The sequence below is a fragment of the Taurulus bubalis genome (genome assembly GCF_910589615.1).
Source record: "Taurulus bubalis genome assembly, chromosome: 11".
Classification (NCBI taxonomy): domain Eukaryota; kingdom Metazoa; phylum Chordata; class Actinopteri; order Perciformes; family Cottidae; genus Taurulus; species Taurulus bubalis.
Genome location: NC_136599.1, coordinates 11,616,242 through 11,630,479, shown reverse-complemented (window position 1 = coordinate 11,630,479; position 14,238 = coordinate 11,616,242). Strand labels below are relative to the sequence as shown.

Below are 14,238 nucleotides of genomic sequence, written 5' to 3'. Positions count from 1 at the left end.
TCCTATTCCCACACATTTTACATTTGCCTAATTTGTCCCAATTACATTTGTTGTTGCCGTCGTTGTTGTTGTTATGCTCATGTCACTTGTGGCCGCAAGACATATACTGTCGGAAATATGAGGTGAAACTTAAAGCTGGGGTAGGCGGTGTATATGACTTTTCAGCATACAAGTTATAATCAAAAATTAATATGCTTTTCATGACAATCTCTAACAAATGCCCATAAGGATATTTGTTAGAGAGGCATATAACTGTGGGGTGGTATTTTTAGTTTATTATCATTATTTGAAAGTCTGGCCCTCACATCGTCTGCATAGAAATATCCTGGCCCTTGGACAAATGTAGTTGCTGACCCCTTCTGTATTGTGTAGCGTCAGCTCAGCAGCAGCCTCGCTGCAGCAGACTGAACATGGCACCACATAACCCAGAGCGAGCTCTGGAGGAAGGAAGGAATTCAAAGAAAAAATGCCACATCCTCCAGTCGCCAAATGCACCGTAACATTTATATGTATATATATATATATATATATATATATATATATATCTATATATATATATATATATATATATGTAGATATATATATATATATGTAGATATATATTCTTTAGTTATTACACAACAGCTTCCAATGTGAGAACCAGTCTGATTCATAAGAGACATTTGATCATGGAGTGTGTATTTGTTTGTGTACACACACACAGAGACAAGCACACATAGAGCGGCAATAAATACCACTGATTGCTGGCGTGATAATGAACAGGTTGAGAGTCTCTTCAGACAAGTAATGAAGGTTAAAGAACTCTCTCTCTCTCTCCTTTCAGTCTCTCTCTTTCTCCTGTTAACGACTGAGAGATTCACCGGATGTGGTAGAAATTTGCTGCGGATGTGCCTAACTAATAGATCAGTGGCTTGTTAAAAGCCTGGTGCTGGTACCAATTTATCACCGTGGAGACTGACGAGGGGGAGGGTCAGAACTCTTGAGTCGAGTCTTTGATCAAATGCAGGAACGAGTTATTAATAAACACCTCTCTCTCTCTCTCTCTCTCTCTCTCTTTCCTCCCCCTGCACTCCTTCTTCTCTCGTCAATGGAGGATTTACAGTAATGGCCTATCAGTAATGTCACTGCGGTTAAGATGTAGTTATAACATCAGAAACCATACAGAGATGCCATTAGTCTTGTGAGCAGTATAAATAACAATAATCATTGTGAAATAATTGAGTGATTTAACATCATAACAGCCTGCTGGTCCAACTATCCACTTCAGTTATCATCATAGTTTGTATTATATTCTCGTTTGTTCCGAAAGGTAAACAAGTCATTAATTATTCCTGACTCTAATATCTGTTTCCTGACCTTTGTTTACTTCCTCTCTCCGTGTCTTGCATATGCTGATCAATTACAAGTCAATGAGCCGTAATGATGAGAAATCTGCGGACAGTGAATTGATGCCTCAACAGTGCCAATAATGATTATAATCATGATCGTAATCATAAACACGAAAATGCTCATCATTCAAATGCTCAGAATATGTGCTAACGACAACAACAACAACCAGTTAATTGGACTTTGTGGTACTTTTGGTCCAGTTTGTGCCAACATCTCTTTCCCAAACCATGATCAATAATCTGCTGCGATAACAGCTTTGGCTATTATGGGAATGCTTTTAACTGCAGGGATTTGCTCCCAAAATGCCAAATATGCATAGAAGGACGAGGTGACCATATATAGTTTATATATGGATGCTGCCATATACAGTGTTTCAATAAAGCCTTGATTTTGTTATTTCTATTACACTACAAGCATTACATTAAGCACTTTTAAAGCATTCAAGTTATTGATTTATTTTGTCAGTAGCCGTAGAAGAAGTGTGATAATGTACAGCAAATGTACAACATTTAAGAGTGAGCCAAAAAGGGTGTTTTGTTTGAAATCATTTCAATTTGTAAAGTCGCCATGAGACAAACGTATTGAAGTGAAAAGTAAAAGAAAATTGGCAGAAATGTAGATGTTTAGAAGACGGTTCCAGAAAATAAAATACGAGTACAAGTACCTCAATACAGTACTTAAAATTCCACCACTGCTTTTCTGAAACTACACTGAAAATAGTTCAATATTGAGCACACGATGATCCCACAGCTTCCTGATTGGACCGTGCTGATGTTAAAAGAGCTGGTGGTGGTTTCAGTTCAATTACAAATCTTGCCTCCATTTCCTTTTTGCTGCTGATCGCTGCATTTCTGTTGACCTGTAAAATTAATTTAAAGGAGATTCAAATGAAGTGTGTGTAACAGTTTCATTTCTTCTGTGTGTGAGTCTCTTTGGGTTCATTCTTGGTTCACCATCACACTTGGCAGAAATTCTCCAAAGACTCTACTCTAACTCTTTTCACAAATGTTTAGGGTCTCAGAGGTCCAACTGTGGCCTTGTAGATAGTCGCCTTGAGTGTTGGCCAGAGGAAAGGAAAGGGAGGAGGAGAGAGTAGGAATGGGGAAGCAGAAAGAGGAGTGACGGAAGTAAGAGTAGAGAGGAGGAGACGATTTGTATAGATTGGAAGCTGGAGGATGAGAGAACGCCGAGGGAAGAACAATATATTTGTTGGGGAGCGAGAGAGAAAGAGAGACTATAGCTGCATGACATTTGGATAGAGAGATACAAAATAAGAGATTAAAAGGAAAGGAAAGGAGTCAGAAAAATAATAGCATTATGATTAATTCCCAGAGAAAACATACAAAAAAAGGTAGAGGATGAAAGAGAAAGGCCTCCTCAACAAGAGAAATAAGTAAGAAATATGACAAGGGATTGTTAGGAAAAGTCTAAACCAGACTTATACTGTGTCTCAATTCAAATAATGTTGTTAGTTATCTTATACACCTCCATGTAGTACACTGTGTACACTATGTGCTTACTTTCGCAGTGCATGAATTTCGACGGGGTAGTGTTGTCTCATATCAAACAGGTCTGCTGTAACTTACTGGGAATGATGGCCACAACATTTGAACGCTTCTTCTTCTTCTTCTCCTTCTTCTTCTTCTTCTTCTTCTTCTTCTTCTTCTTCTTCTTCTTCTTCTTCTTCTTCTTCTTCTTCTTCTTCTTCTTCTTCCTTTAAATCTAAATTGCAACCAGACGGAGCTTTACCGCAAACATTTGACCGCAATTTACGCCCGCCAAAATATTTGCCTGCTTGCATTTGAATAGTGCAGTCAGTGTTCACTAGAGTCACTGGAGCAAAACACAACCGCGACAGCTTCCTCACCATTTTCACAAGATGGTGGTCCCTACACATCCATTACGTAGCCAAGATGGCGAGGGTGAGTGTCCAGGATGCCCAGTGTTCCCCACTCTTTTTGACTGTTGTGTACTGTATTGTTGCCTTACTTGTCAGTGGGAATGCAATTAAGTGGTACGCATCAATTTGTTGTTGAGCTATTTCAGTTTTGACCAAAGTAACTGACCCACTGAGCTATCAACACTGCCGTGCCGAACCAAAAAAAAAGAAGCAGCAGAGGAACAGAAAGGGAGAAATAATAAAGAGACAGAAATACAAGAGTGAAAGTCAAAAAGAACAGATACAGTGGCGGAGATTAAGACAGAGACAGAGACACATAGGGATTGAATGGAGGAGTGCCAGTAGTGCATGGACAGCAAATTATTTGCAGAGATACAGATTTTCAGGCTGCCTCGTTGGCCTTCCTGTATGTGTGTGTGTGTGTGTGTGTGTGTGTGTGTGTGTGTGTGTGTGTGTGTGTGTGTGTGTGTGTGTGTGTGTGTGTGTGTGTGTGTGTGTGTGTGTGTGTGTGAGAATGTACATGGGAGGCATATAATGTGTGTGTATGTGTATTAGGTGTGTAAGACAGTTTGCATGTCATACACATACACACGTGTGTGTGTGTGTGTGTGTGTGTGTGTGTGTGTGTGTGTGTGCGTGCACTTCTAGGTTATTTTTATCCCTCTATTTAAAATCTGCTTGAAATGCAGAAGCGCAGGAAGTGAGTGTCGTCTCACTTTTCCTCCAGCGAGCTTCATCTCTCCTCATCCGTCCCGCTGCACTTCTACTGTCTGCCATTCCTTTCACTCCCATGATGCCTCACTCTTTCCTCCAATACACACCAACACCAGATACATTTCAGCTACATTTGTTTTACTCCTCCATCTAACATGTGTCCTTGAAATCAAGCAACATCTACTTGACGAACCCTCCATCACAGATTCTTACCTCAGAGTGGTTTTAAGTCATTTTATTTTTCCTCCAATGTTACAAATGTGCCTTGAAAGAAGAAGCCTGGTAGCTGGCCGCAGGTAGAAATGTTGGGAAACAGTGAGTGCAGTGAGAATAGTTCTGCAAAAAAAGCTAAAACATTACCACTTTTTTCACGCAAAAATGAAGCAGATTATGTTCAACAATGTTTTGGTTTTAGGGACCTTATATGGAGCTAAATTCAGGACAATAGTGTTGATCAATTAAAAAAACAATTGGAACCTCAAAAAATAAGATTGAAAATATAAAATATCCTAGTAAAAAATGAAGAAAAAAAACAGAACTGAATCAAAATTATATTTAACCCAAAACAACTTTTCATACACTTATTTTTATTTTGAATACATTGTTGAATTTTTCAAAGTTCAAGACCAGAATTTTGAATTTGAATTTTTCAAGTTCAAATCTTTTTTTTAAATGATCAAAACTATTGTCCTTGATTTGGCTCTTAACCTCTTGGACCTGGGCCCTATTCTTCGTAGCTGGTTTACTGAGTTAGCTAGATAATTTTCAGAATAAGATGACGTAAGTCAGGCTTTTCGGTTCTTCGAAGCAAGTTTAGAAAAATCACCATAGCAACACATCGAAATCCCTTAACCTGCTCCAGAGCAGGTTTAGTGAAATTCACTGGATAAGATGGCCACTCCCACCGGACAAAAAAGGCAGCTCCCTTCCTCATTGATGAAGGAGCGATATTAGTTATATTAGTTTTATAGGGAGAGAGTTCTTCCAGATCGCCAAGATCCGTTCTCACATCATCATGACTTCCTGTACGCGGCGCTATAGATTCTACCGACAAGAATAATTTATTTACGAGAGCTTCTCGAGCCGCGGACATTGATCACTACAAGCGCAGCCGATTGCCCGTCTCACAGTATGCAGACTATCAGAAATGTATGGATGTGTTGAAAGCACTCATAATTATATGACAATGTTATTAGTACACCATACATATAATTATTGTGCACATATTCAAACTCCTAATTATATGGTCATCTACACATACATTTATATACACATATATGATACATACGCGCATACAGTACATATATCCTCATAAGTATATATAAATTCGCCAGCAGGTACATTTAAATAAATATAATCTGATTGATTTAGGTGATGAGGCACTTAAAATTAGCCAGTACATTTCCCCAACACTCACGGATTAAACTTGATATTTTGCGATGCTTATGTGACTCTAGCCCGACCAGCGGAGGCGGCGTTATGCTGCATTCACAAACAGGAAGTGTTGCGAATATTCACTACGCTTTGGATGTGAACGCACAATTAGACGTTGCCATAATTATGGACTTAAATTCATCATATGTAGTCATGATCATCTTCTGCTCCTCCACGGAGAGAAGAGACGCTCTTTCTCAGAGTTTTTTTGCCATTGTAGCGTTTGAAGATTATGCAATCTGTGTTCGACTCCTCCCCCTTCTGAAGAGGAGCGGGCACGCGCATTTATCCAGATGATTGACGTCTGGTTCGAATGAACGAGACTGTTTGAGGGCGGGTCAACCTTTGAAGAACCCGAGAAAGCCTGATGTCAATCATCCCGCTGGATAAGATGGATAATAGGACATTTGATCGACTTTGTTGAACCACGTACGAAGAATAACCCCCAGTCATGTAACCAAATCCACAGCACAGTTTGTGTTTACTTTTTGTTCACCAGCAGCGTAAAACCATGTCTGCCTTATAATAACCTGTTATCCAAAAGGTTATCTTGTGTTTTTCTGTACCACTCCTGTTACTGACAGCTCTTTAATGCAGAGCCTGTGCTGCACCGACAGGTTAAAATAAAACCTCCAACAAACAAACCCATCTCAGATCTTTGAAAGGTGCTGCATGCCTCGTCCTCTCCTCACATCAAATTTATCTCCAAAATACAAGGGATGCTCTGCAGCGTGCGGTATAGTTGACCCGCTGCAACCTGGCGGCCGATATTGTCGCTGACACAAAGGAAACAGCAAAACAAAAGCACCACCGAGTTAAACCGTGACAGCTGAGAGCAAAGGTCTTTCCCAGGAGATTCGCACATCACTCGCAGGTGTTTTTATCTCCCAGGAGAACAGTGTGGTGAGGCTTCACATTTCTCCTGGAATATGTCATTTGTATTTTTATACTGTTAAAGCCTTGTACCCGTTTGTGTTTGAATTCAGACTGCCGCTCGAACATATGCAAGAAGAATATGTTCTTTAGCATCAGTGATGCAATGCCACTACCTTCTTCATACAAACACATCAGAGTGAACAAAAAGCCTCGTTGACTGCTATGCTGTTGTTTTTCACTTTTTCATAAGTGATTACTCCCCATATGCATACAGTAAAGAGCTCAACAGTGAGTTCCTGGAAGTTCTCTATAATGTGTTTGAGGCGAGAAATAATCCAGGCAGTTACTGAATTTTTCTTCATTTTAGATAACGATTAGTTGGTTTCAGATTATCGGTTAATCAGGAGTTTTCAAGGGAGTCGAGTCGCCATTCACAATGGTTTATAGTTCCTTCACTCTTAATAATTATTTTAATAAATTTTCATTTTATTTTATGCCGGAAAATCATTTGTTTCCATTTCTTTTAAAGGGATATTTCACCCAAATTACAGACAGTTTGGGTTTTGGATTGATCTTTACACTAAAGGATTAAATATTGAATCATTAATTTGAAAGTCTCAAATACATTACACCTATATATTAAACATCAATGTATATTGTCTAATGATGCTTTTGTATAATACTAAAATACCAATTTCCATCTGCACAACAACCTAAATTATTTGATACCCTCCCGTTGCAATTATCAATTACCTTGCTGAGGCGAGATGTGTTTCATATCAAACAATGTATTCTTTATTTCAGTGGCAGTACAGCACTCAGGTGACAAGGCATTACAATCCCCATTTTGTGGCTGTAGCAGGACCTTCATTCTGCTGCTGACACTGTTAAAAATGTTAGACTTTCCTTTATGAATCTCCAAAAGCTGGACTTCAGTATAAGGACATATAGGGCTTGACGTGTAGCCTTTTATGGTATTATTATAGGATGGATAATATACAATTCTCATTTCCAAACAGGCCCACCAAAACAAAGTCAGAGAAATAATACGAAAAACATTGCATTAGGTCAAATGTACAGATTCTACTTTGTTCTATTAGAAGTCCCTGAAATGTCATGTACAATGATGTTCTGAAAGAAGTGGAGATGCAGGGCTGATAGAGAAGCACCAAGCATCACTATTCTCAACCTCTCTCGCCCTCAGGTACATCCACGCTCTCTACCTTGGTGCCCAGAGCCGTTGGCACAGCAACGAGCCCCGGCGCCACTTCCACTGGCGACTGATGTTTGAGAGCGCTGACATCACCATGCTGCGCCTCCTGGAGGCCTTCCTGAAGTCGGCTCCGCAGCTCGTCCTCCAGCTGAGCATCATGATCCACGGAAACATCGTCCTCCCACTGCAAGGTGAGTCAGATGCGCTTCCTGCTTCGCTGTGAAAAGTGTGACACGTCAGTGTCACTGACAGATTGCCTTTCAATGATGTGAGGAAATGGCACTCACCAAGTTAAATACTGACTTTTTTGTGACACAGCTAGATCGCCAAGCAGGAAGGCAGGTTATTTAAACAATTTTTCCACAGATTTGATTACAATGGTTTTATTACTGGTGAAAACTTTGAAAATACGATAGAAAACTATGAACATTCAGTATAGACCCCAGTAGTATCCTGATCAACTTTCTATTCAATTTTATTTTATTGGATCAATTGTAATTTCTGTTTTTTCCAAAGGCTTCTCCAGAGAGAGAAAGAGCATGATTACATGAAGTGTGTGTGTGTGTGTGTGTGTGTGTGTGGGTGTGGGTGTGTGTGTGTGGGTGTGTGGGTGTGTGTGTGTGTGTGTGTGTGTGGGGGTGTGGGTGTGTGTGGGTGTGGGTGTGTGTGGGTGTGGGTGTGTGTGGGTGTGTGTGTAGGGCAGATATCAGTTGAAGAGTTTATGCTTTATTCATGCACCTTTTACAAGAAGCAGAATGGCCTTTGATGAATAAAAGAAAACTCTCTATCTCTCTCTTTCTTTCTCTCTCTCTCTTTCTCTCTCTCTCTCTGACACTCACACTGTACACACTCAGCATTTACTCATACCTGGCGGCACCGTAGTGAAGTATTATACACGTATTAGAATAGTACATAAAACACGGGACACATATGAAAGTTTAAATGCACAAGACCCAGAGAAAAGCTTACAAACTGAGTGATATGCATAACTTATTAGGTCCACACTCATATCCTATGAGGGGACACGAACAGTGGCTGACCGCAACATCTCAGTGTAGCCACGGTACAAAATACAGGGGAGCCACGGCGAGCTTGGCTCCTCTTAATAAGACATGAGGTCCTTTTGAAGACATGATCTGTGAAAACTTGTCGGTCTCTAAACTACTAACAATATGCTATTGTTGCCATGCATTTACATTTGTCTGTATCTTCATCATCATGGATCATGCATAAAGTTAGGCTATTATCGATGTATGATTCGTTAAGGAGGGTAATGCATCAATATTTCACGTTAATATGCTATCATTGCCATCACCAGCAAAGCATGGGGACGCAATATCAAAAATGGTATATGTTGTGTAATCAGCAGTATTGAGATATGTCAAAAAGAAGAGACATGGGCAATACAAAATAAAAAAAGAGCTTCTCCAAAACCCATGGTATTCTGTAGTTCACATAATGAGCATAACGGCATGCATGGCATGAGCAGTTACTTAGGCCGTGGTTACACTTGTCAGGATGCATCAATTGTCCAGTCTGTGCGCGCTGGATCAGCCAGACTAAAAGCAGAGGTGGCCTGGCTCGTGTTGAGTTCAAATCTCAGTGAGGTGTGGACAGCATGTGGGCAAAATCAGGACAATTTATCAAACGCAGGTCTCTCATCATCTTCTCCCTCCACACGGGAGTTCCCAGTAACCCATCTGCTATGATGCTGTTCAGCGTGCTAACGTTAACACAACTGTTTGTCAGGTCTGAATATATTTCTTCAGCGTTTCGATCTGTCTGCATAAGCAACAGTGGCAGGCTAAATTACCTGAACTCCTGCTGAAATTCTGATCACTCTCCATCTGACATTTGAAAATGAGTTTGGATCATGATCACTTACCTCAAATTTAAACGTATTTCTAATTGAAACCCTAAAAACTTGTTTTAAATACAAATATAAACATACATATTAATGGTTTAAAATGTGGGAATTTCCATTATGCAATACCTGCTGCTTGGTGCTGATATGGCTCATTGATCAGCCAACCAATCAAATTAATGTTTGTTACAAATCTCAAACATTTGCTGATAATATTTTCTCCAAATGTTTGGGATGTGCTGGATATTCAGAGCATAACAAACTGCATCTGTCTCTTTCCACTAATAATCCCCTCTGCTTCATTTCTTCTGTAGCTGCTTTATTTCCTTAAGCTGCATTCAAGGAAATGAGTCATGTCATTGGTCTGACTTGAGGGTTGAGGTCAAATTCCAAGAGTGTTTTGATGAAAGGAAAAATGATATCACGTAAAGGTTGATGCTAAAAACATCCGCAGAAACTTCTCAACTGCTGCAGAACACCCTTAAGAATGAACCACTAATAACATGAAACCAATAAACACTCTAAAAACATACAGTAAGAAATACATGTACACTTCAGACAAACTGAGATGAAAACAAAAGTGGAATAATTTGGCCTTTAAAGGTGCCGTCCTGATATAAAGACAGAGTGAATCCCATAAATAAAGAACACAAGTTGTCTTTGTGTTTTGTTAAAGCAACAATTTGTTTTGTTGGAACAATTATTATTTATGCTTTATGGTTATGAACACATAAAAAAATCACATAAGTGAGCATTCAAGGTGTTTCAACTACAACAAACCAAAAAACTAGATTAGAAGAAAAACATGGCAATCTGCACATCATTTGAGTACAATGAAAACGTAATAAATAAGTGATTTTTAAGAGGAACACTTTTAAGGAGAAAAGTTTATGATTAAAAAACTTTTTCCTATTGAAACTGTTTAGCAGATTGTCCCTTTAATCAGGGATGGAGAGATTAATTGGGAACAACTGGAAGACTCCCAGAGTGTCGAGCTGGTTGTTGGGCCACAGTGCCAATGACAGGCTTGGTAAAAACAATGATTTCATAAATTGATCATGTTGTATGTAGGCTGTCGCTTTACACCAAAAACACAACGAGCAGCAGCAAAGCGCTGGTAAAGCAAATCGGCCTGCGGCGAGCTTCCATGCAATATCTGTTGAAAGCTGCAGCGGCTGCTCCGAGCTCAGCGAGCTGCAGGCGTTTTGATTCTGCAGCAAAATGTGGCCCAACTAAGGTTGGGGATGGTTTAGTTTGTTGCGGCAAAGTGCAGCCAGAGAATTCCCGCAGCTCATTAATATGCAGTCCTCTGACTCCTGTGACATGTTGACTATGTTACAAATATTTTCTTCCCGGGCGAAACACATGGACAAGCCTATATTGCATATATTGAATATGCCCTGTGTAATATGTTGTGAACTTCAGTAGGCGGGTCTGAGACATGAAACTTTTGAAAGTGAGTCCTTGCCTTTAACAGTGACCTGATGGACCTAAAAACTGCAGTAATCTTCAAAGCAAAAACTTGTTTTCAACAGCAGTAATCTTAGTTTTTAAAATATCTAACTAAAATATCAGTAAGTTTCTACATGAGAGGAATATTCAAGTTCTCCCCAATCTCCTCATAAAAAAAACTATGATCAAAATTACATTAAAATGCAAAGTCGGCGCAGCGCGTTCTCTGCTCAAATTTTAATGCCTTCTCGGTGTGATTCATGGCTAATTTGAGACAAGACTGCATGATTAACACACATGAATGTTTAATGTGTTTAAACTGCACTCTGAGCGGCTCGCGGTGCGCCTCACAGTTACGTGTGCAGGCTAATGATCATTTTACTTCAATTGAAACTGTGAATGAGCTGGGAAGCAAAACATTTAAAGGTGCTATTTAGACTTTTAGCATCAATTGAGACATTACGCCATCTGTTGGTCGCCCCGACAAACAACAGAAATGTTTCCCATGGTGTTATTTTCACTGGCAATTGTTTTGTTTGTTCTGGTCCAGGAAAATATATCTTATTAACAGATACCGGACCAAATATTCCACATGCCACTAAATTTGATTCAGGATCCCCAGAAATGGATTCCTTATGGACATAAAAAACTGACAAGCAGTCAGTAAAACACAGACAAGGTCATATTACACATTAAAACAATTAATTTCAATGTTTGTGGCTTAAATTCTCTCGGTCCCTTTGTTGAGTTGAGAGTATTAATTGTACTTGGGATAAAGGACTTCTTACATGTTGTGATCAATATGTCGTCAATGGACTGTACAGTTAGAAAATAGACTTATCAATGCTCTTTGACGGCCACAATGTGTTGTGTTGTTACTGTTTTTAAACTGCCTCAAATATTTGACAAAGAAAAATCAACTCAATTCAAGGTCGTCTTCGTGTTTTTATTTTAGTTTTTCAAAGCTTCCAAACACATTTTGCAGAGTTCAGTCTGTTGTCGTGGTTGTCATGCTCTGATGGTTAAAAGTGGACCTTTAGTTAAGATTTTTTTCCTTTAATGCTCTTCCTTTAAAATACTTTCTTAATTCTAATTAAATCATTTTACTAAGCGCAAATAAGTTAATATACAGTACATTAATACGGATATATCTAGAATAAGCTGGGGGGGGAATTATAATTTACAAAAAGAGTTAGAAGCCTGTCAATCAATTTCACATTGGAGACACTTGTGCACACTCAATATCAATGTTTTACAGTTAGTTTAATTAATTCGAAAATATTTGTATTTCATGTAAGTGTGTATTTGTTATAATTAGCTCGCTAGTACGTTTCTTTCTTTATTTCCCAAATGTTTTTTAATTTGTGCCTCTTTCTTCCCTGCTCTTATTTTTCTCCCCTCTCTCTCTCTCTCTCTCTCTCTCTTCATCTGTCTTTCCAGGTCTCTCTGCCTCGGCCTCCCTGGTCTCCCTGGCCTGGATGATCGCCTCCTACCAGAAGGTTCTCCGAGACTCCCGCGACGACAAGCTGCCCATGTCCTACAAGGCTGTGATCACCCAGATGCTGTGGCACTTCTTCACCATCGGGGCGAGGACCGTGGCCTTTGCCCTCTTCGCCTCCGTCTTCCAGCTCTACTTCGGCATTTTCATCGTCAGCCACTGGTGCGCCATGTGACCTGATGCAAAAGAGTCTAGACCCACAATGAGAAACTTAGTATAGTGTAGTACAAAATTAAGAATAATGATGAGGTTTTTTTTATAGTTATCAGGAGAAAACTCACGGTCCTTTCTCTCAATTAGAACTAGAAAAATATGTATTGTTCGAGTGTTTAGTACAAGTTTGCTGTTATTACCCAACCATTGACTGGCCCATTGACATCAAATGAATATTGTATCAGTGATCTTGTATCTCAATGGCAGGTACACCAAAAGAATTAGAAGATAAATGATTATGTTTCCAAAATTAGATTAGGAAGATAGTCATACAATATAGCTGCTGAAATACATAGTTGTTTACAGTATTGTACAGGAAAACAGCTTGATTAATTTAATTGTACTCAAACGCTGCACATACATTTAACATAAGCCCATTTTTAACATAAGCCCATTGATGTTGGTTGATTTATAATGTTCCTCCCCATTTATTGTGATTATTATTATATTGTTATTTAAAGTCAATGACAACTTGTTTGTGGTGTCTTGAACATAATTCTCAGCTAAATAGTACCCCAAGTAGAGACCGTTCATTTAACCATACTTACAGTGCAAAACACCAATTTACCCCCCATCCCAAAATTAAACAGACTCATAGTGCTGTTATTAAGGTTATTGTTTATTGTATTTCAGGTGTGTCATGACCTTCTGGATCATCCAAGGTGAAACTGACTTCTGCATGTCCAAATGGGAGGAGATCATCTATAACATGGTGGTGGGCATCATCTACATCTTCTGCTGGTTCAATGTCAAAGAAGGCCCCAGCCGCTTACGTATGACCGTCTACTATTCTGTGACGCTGGTTGAGAATGTGGCCTTGACCGCCGCCTGGTACACCTACCGTGGCCCAACGACCTCCGACTCCTCCGCCCTGGTGGTGGTGTGCCTGGTGGCCTGCAGCTTTGCCCTGGGAACCTTCTTCATGTTGGTGTACTACTGCTGGCTGCACCCTGATGGGCCCGTTCTGGGCTCACAGTGGGGAGGTTGTGTGGACGAGGGTGCGGTGAGTGCGGGAGGGGTAGCGGGAGTGATTGACGCTTGCCTCACCCCATCCCAAGGGTCCCAAACAGACATGGTCATTACCAGCCCTCCAAGGACTCTCCCCAGGACTAAAGACACAGGGGAGCCGGTTCCCGGAGAGCGAGACAAGGACAGGGACAGGGACAGTTGCCTGCCTATCTTCCAGGTGCGTCCCTCCCCGTCATCTTCTCCCGCACTCCTTCACAGGACCTCCTCCTCATCTCGTGCACAGGAGGGACCTGTGATCCGGATCGACCTCCCAAGGAAGCGATACCCAGCCTGGGATGCACACTTTATTGATCGGCGCCTTCGCAAAACCATTCTGCTTCTGGAGACCTCATCAGCCGTCAGCCCGAGGATACAGTACAGGAGTAGCATGATGGGCAGCAAAGAGGTTTTAGAATATGAGACAACCGTCTAAGCCAACAGGGGCTCTTCAACTTCAAGGTGCAGTCTGAAACCAAGGCTCAGCCAGAGATCAGTTCTCATCCCAGGACTACCTATGCCAGGAGAAGCATGGAAAGGAGACAGAGTTTCAGGCAACTCTTTTCTTTTTTTTTGAAAAAGAGGTTGTCAAACTTGATTGTAAAATGTGAAGCGCAATCTGGGACCAAAGCTCTCCCCTTAGGGCGCAGCCCGGGAGTACGTAGCATGAATGAGCCGTG

The 14,238-nt window shown here is 40.4% G+C and overlaps 1 protein-coding gene across 1 annotated transcript in view; it reads left to right on the top strand.

The window, feature by feature from the left end:
- The window catches only part of xkr7b (XK, Kell blood group complex subunit-related family, member 7b), a gene marked incomplete at both ends in the record, with an annotated part of 60,808 nt that extends 46,814 nt beyond the window's left edge, over positions 1–13,994 (top strand). The window contains 3 exons of the mRNA XM_079226743.1: positions 7,518–7,717; positions 12,283–12,502; positions 13,187–13,994. Coding sequence (XP_079082869.1) covers positions 7,518–7,717; positions 12,283–12,502; positions 13,187–13,994 — 1,228 coding nt within the window. The remainder of the gene's footprint in view (positions 1–7,517; positions 7,718–12,282; positions 12,503–13,186) is intronic.
- Between the last annotated feature and the right edge of the window lie 244 nt (positions 13,995–14,238).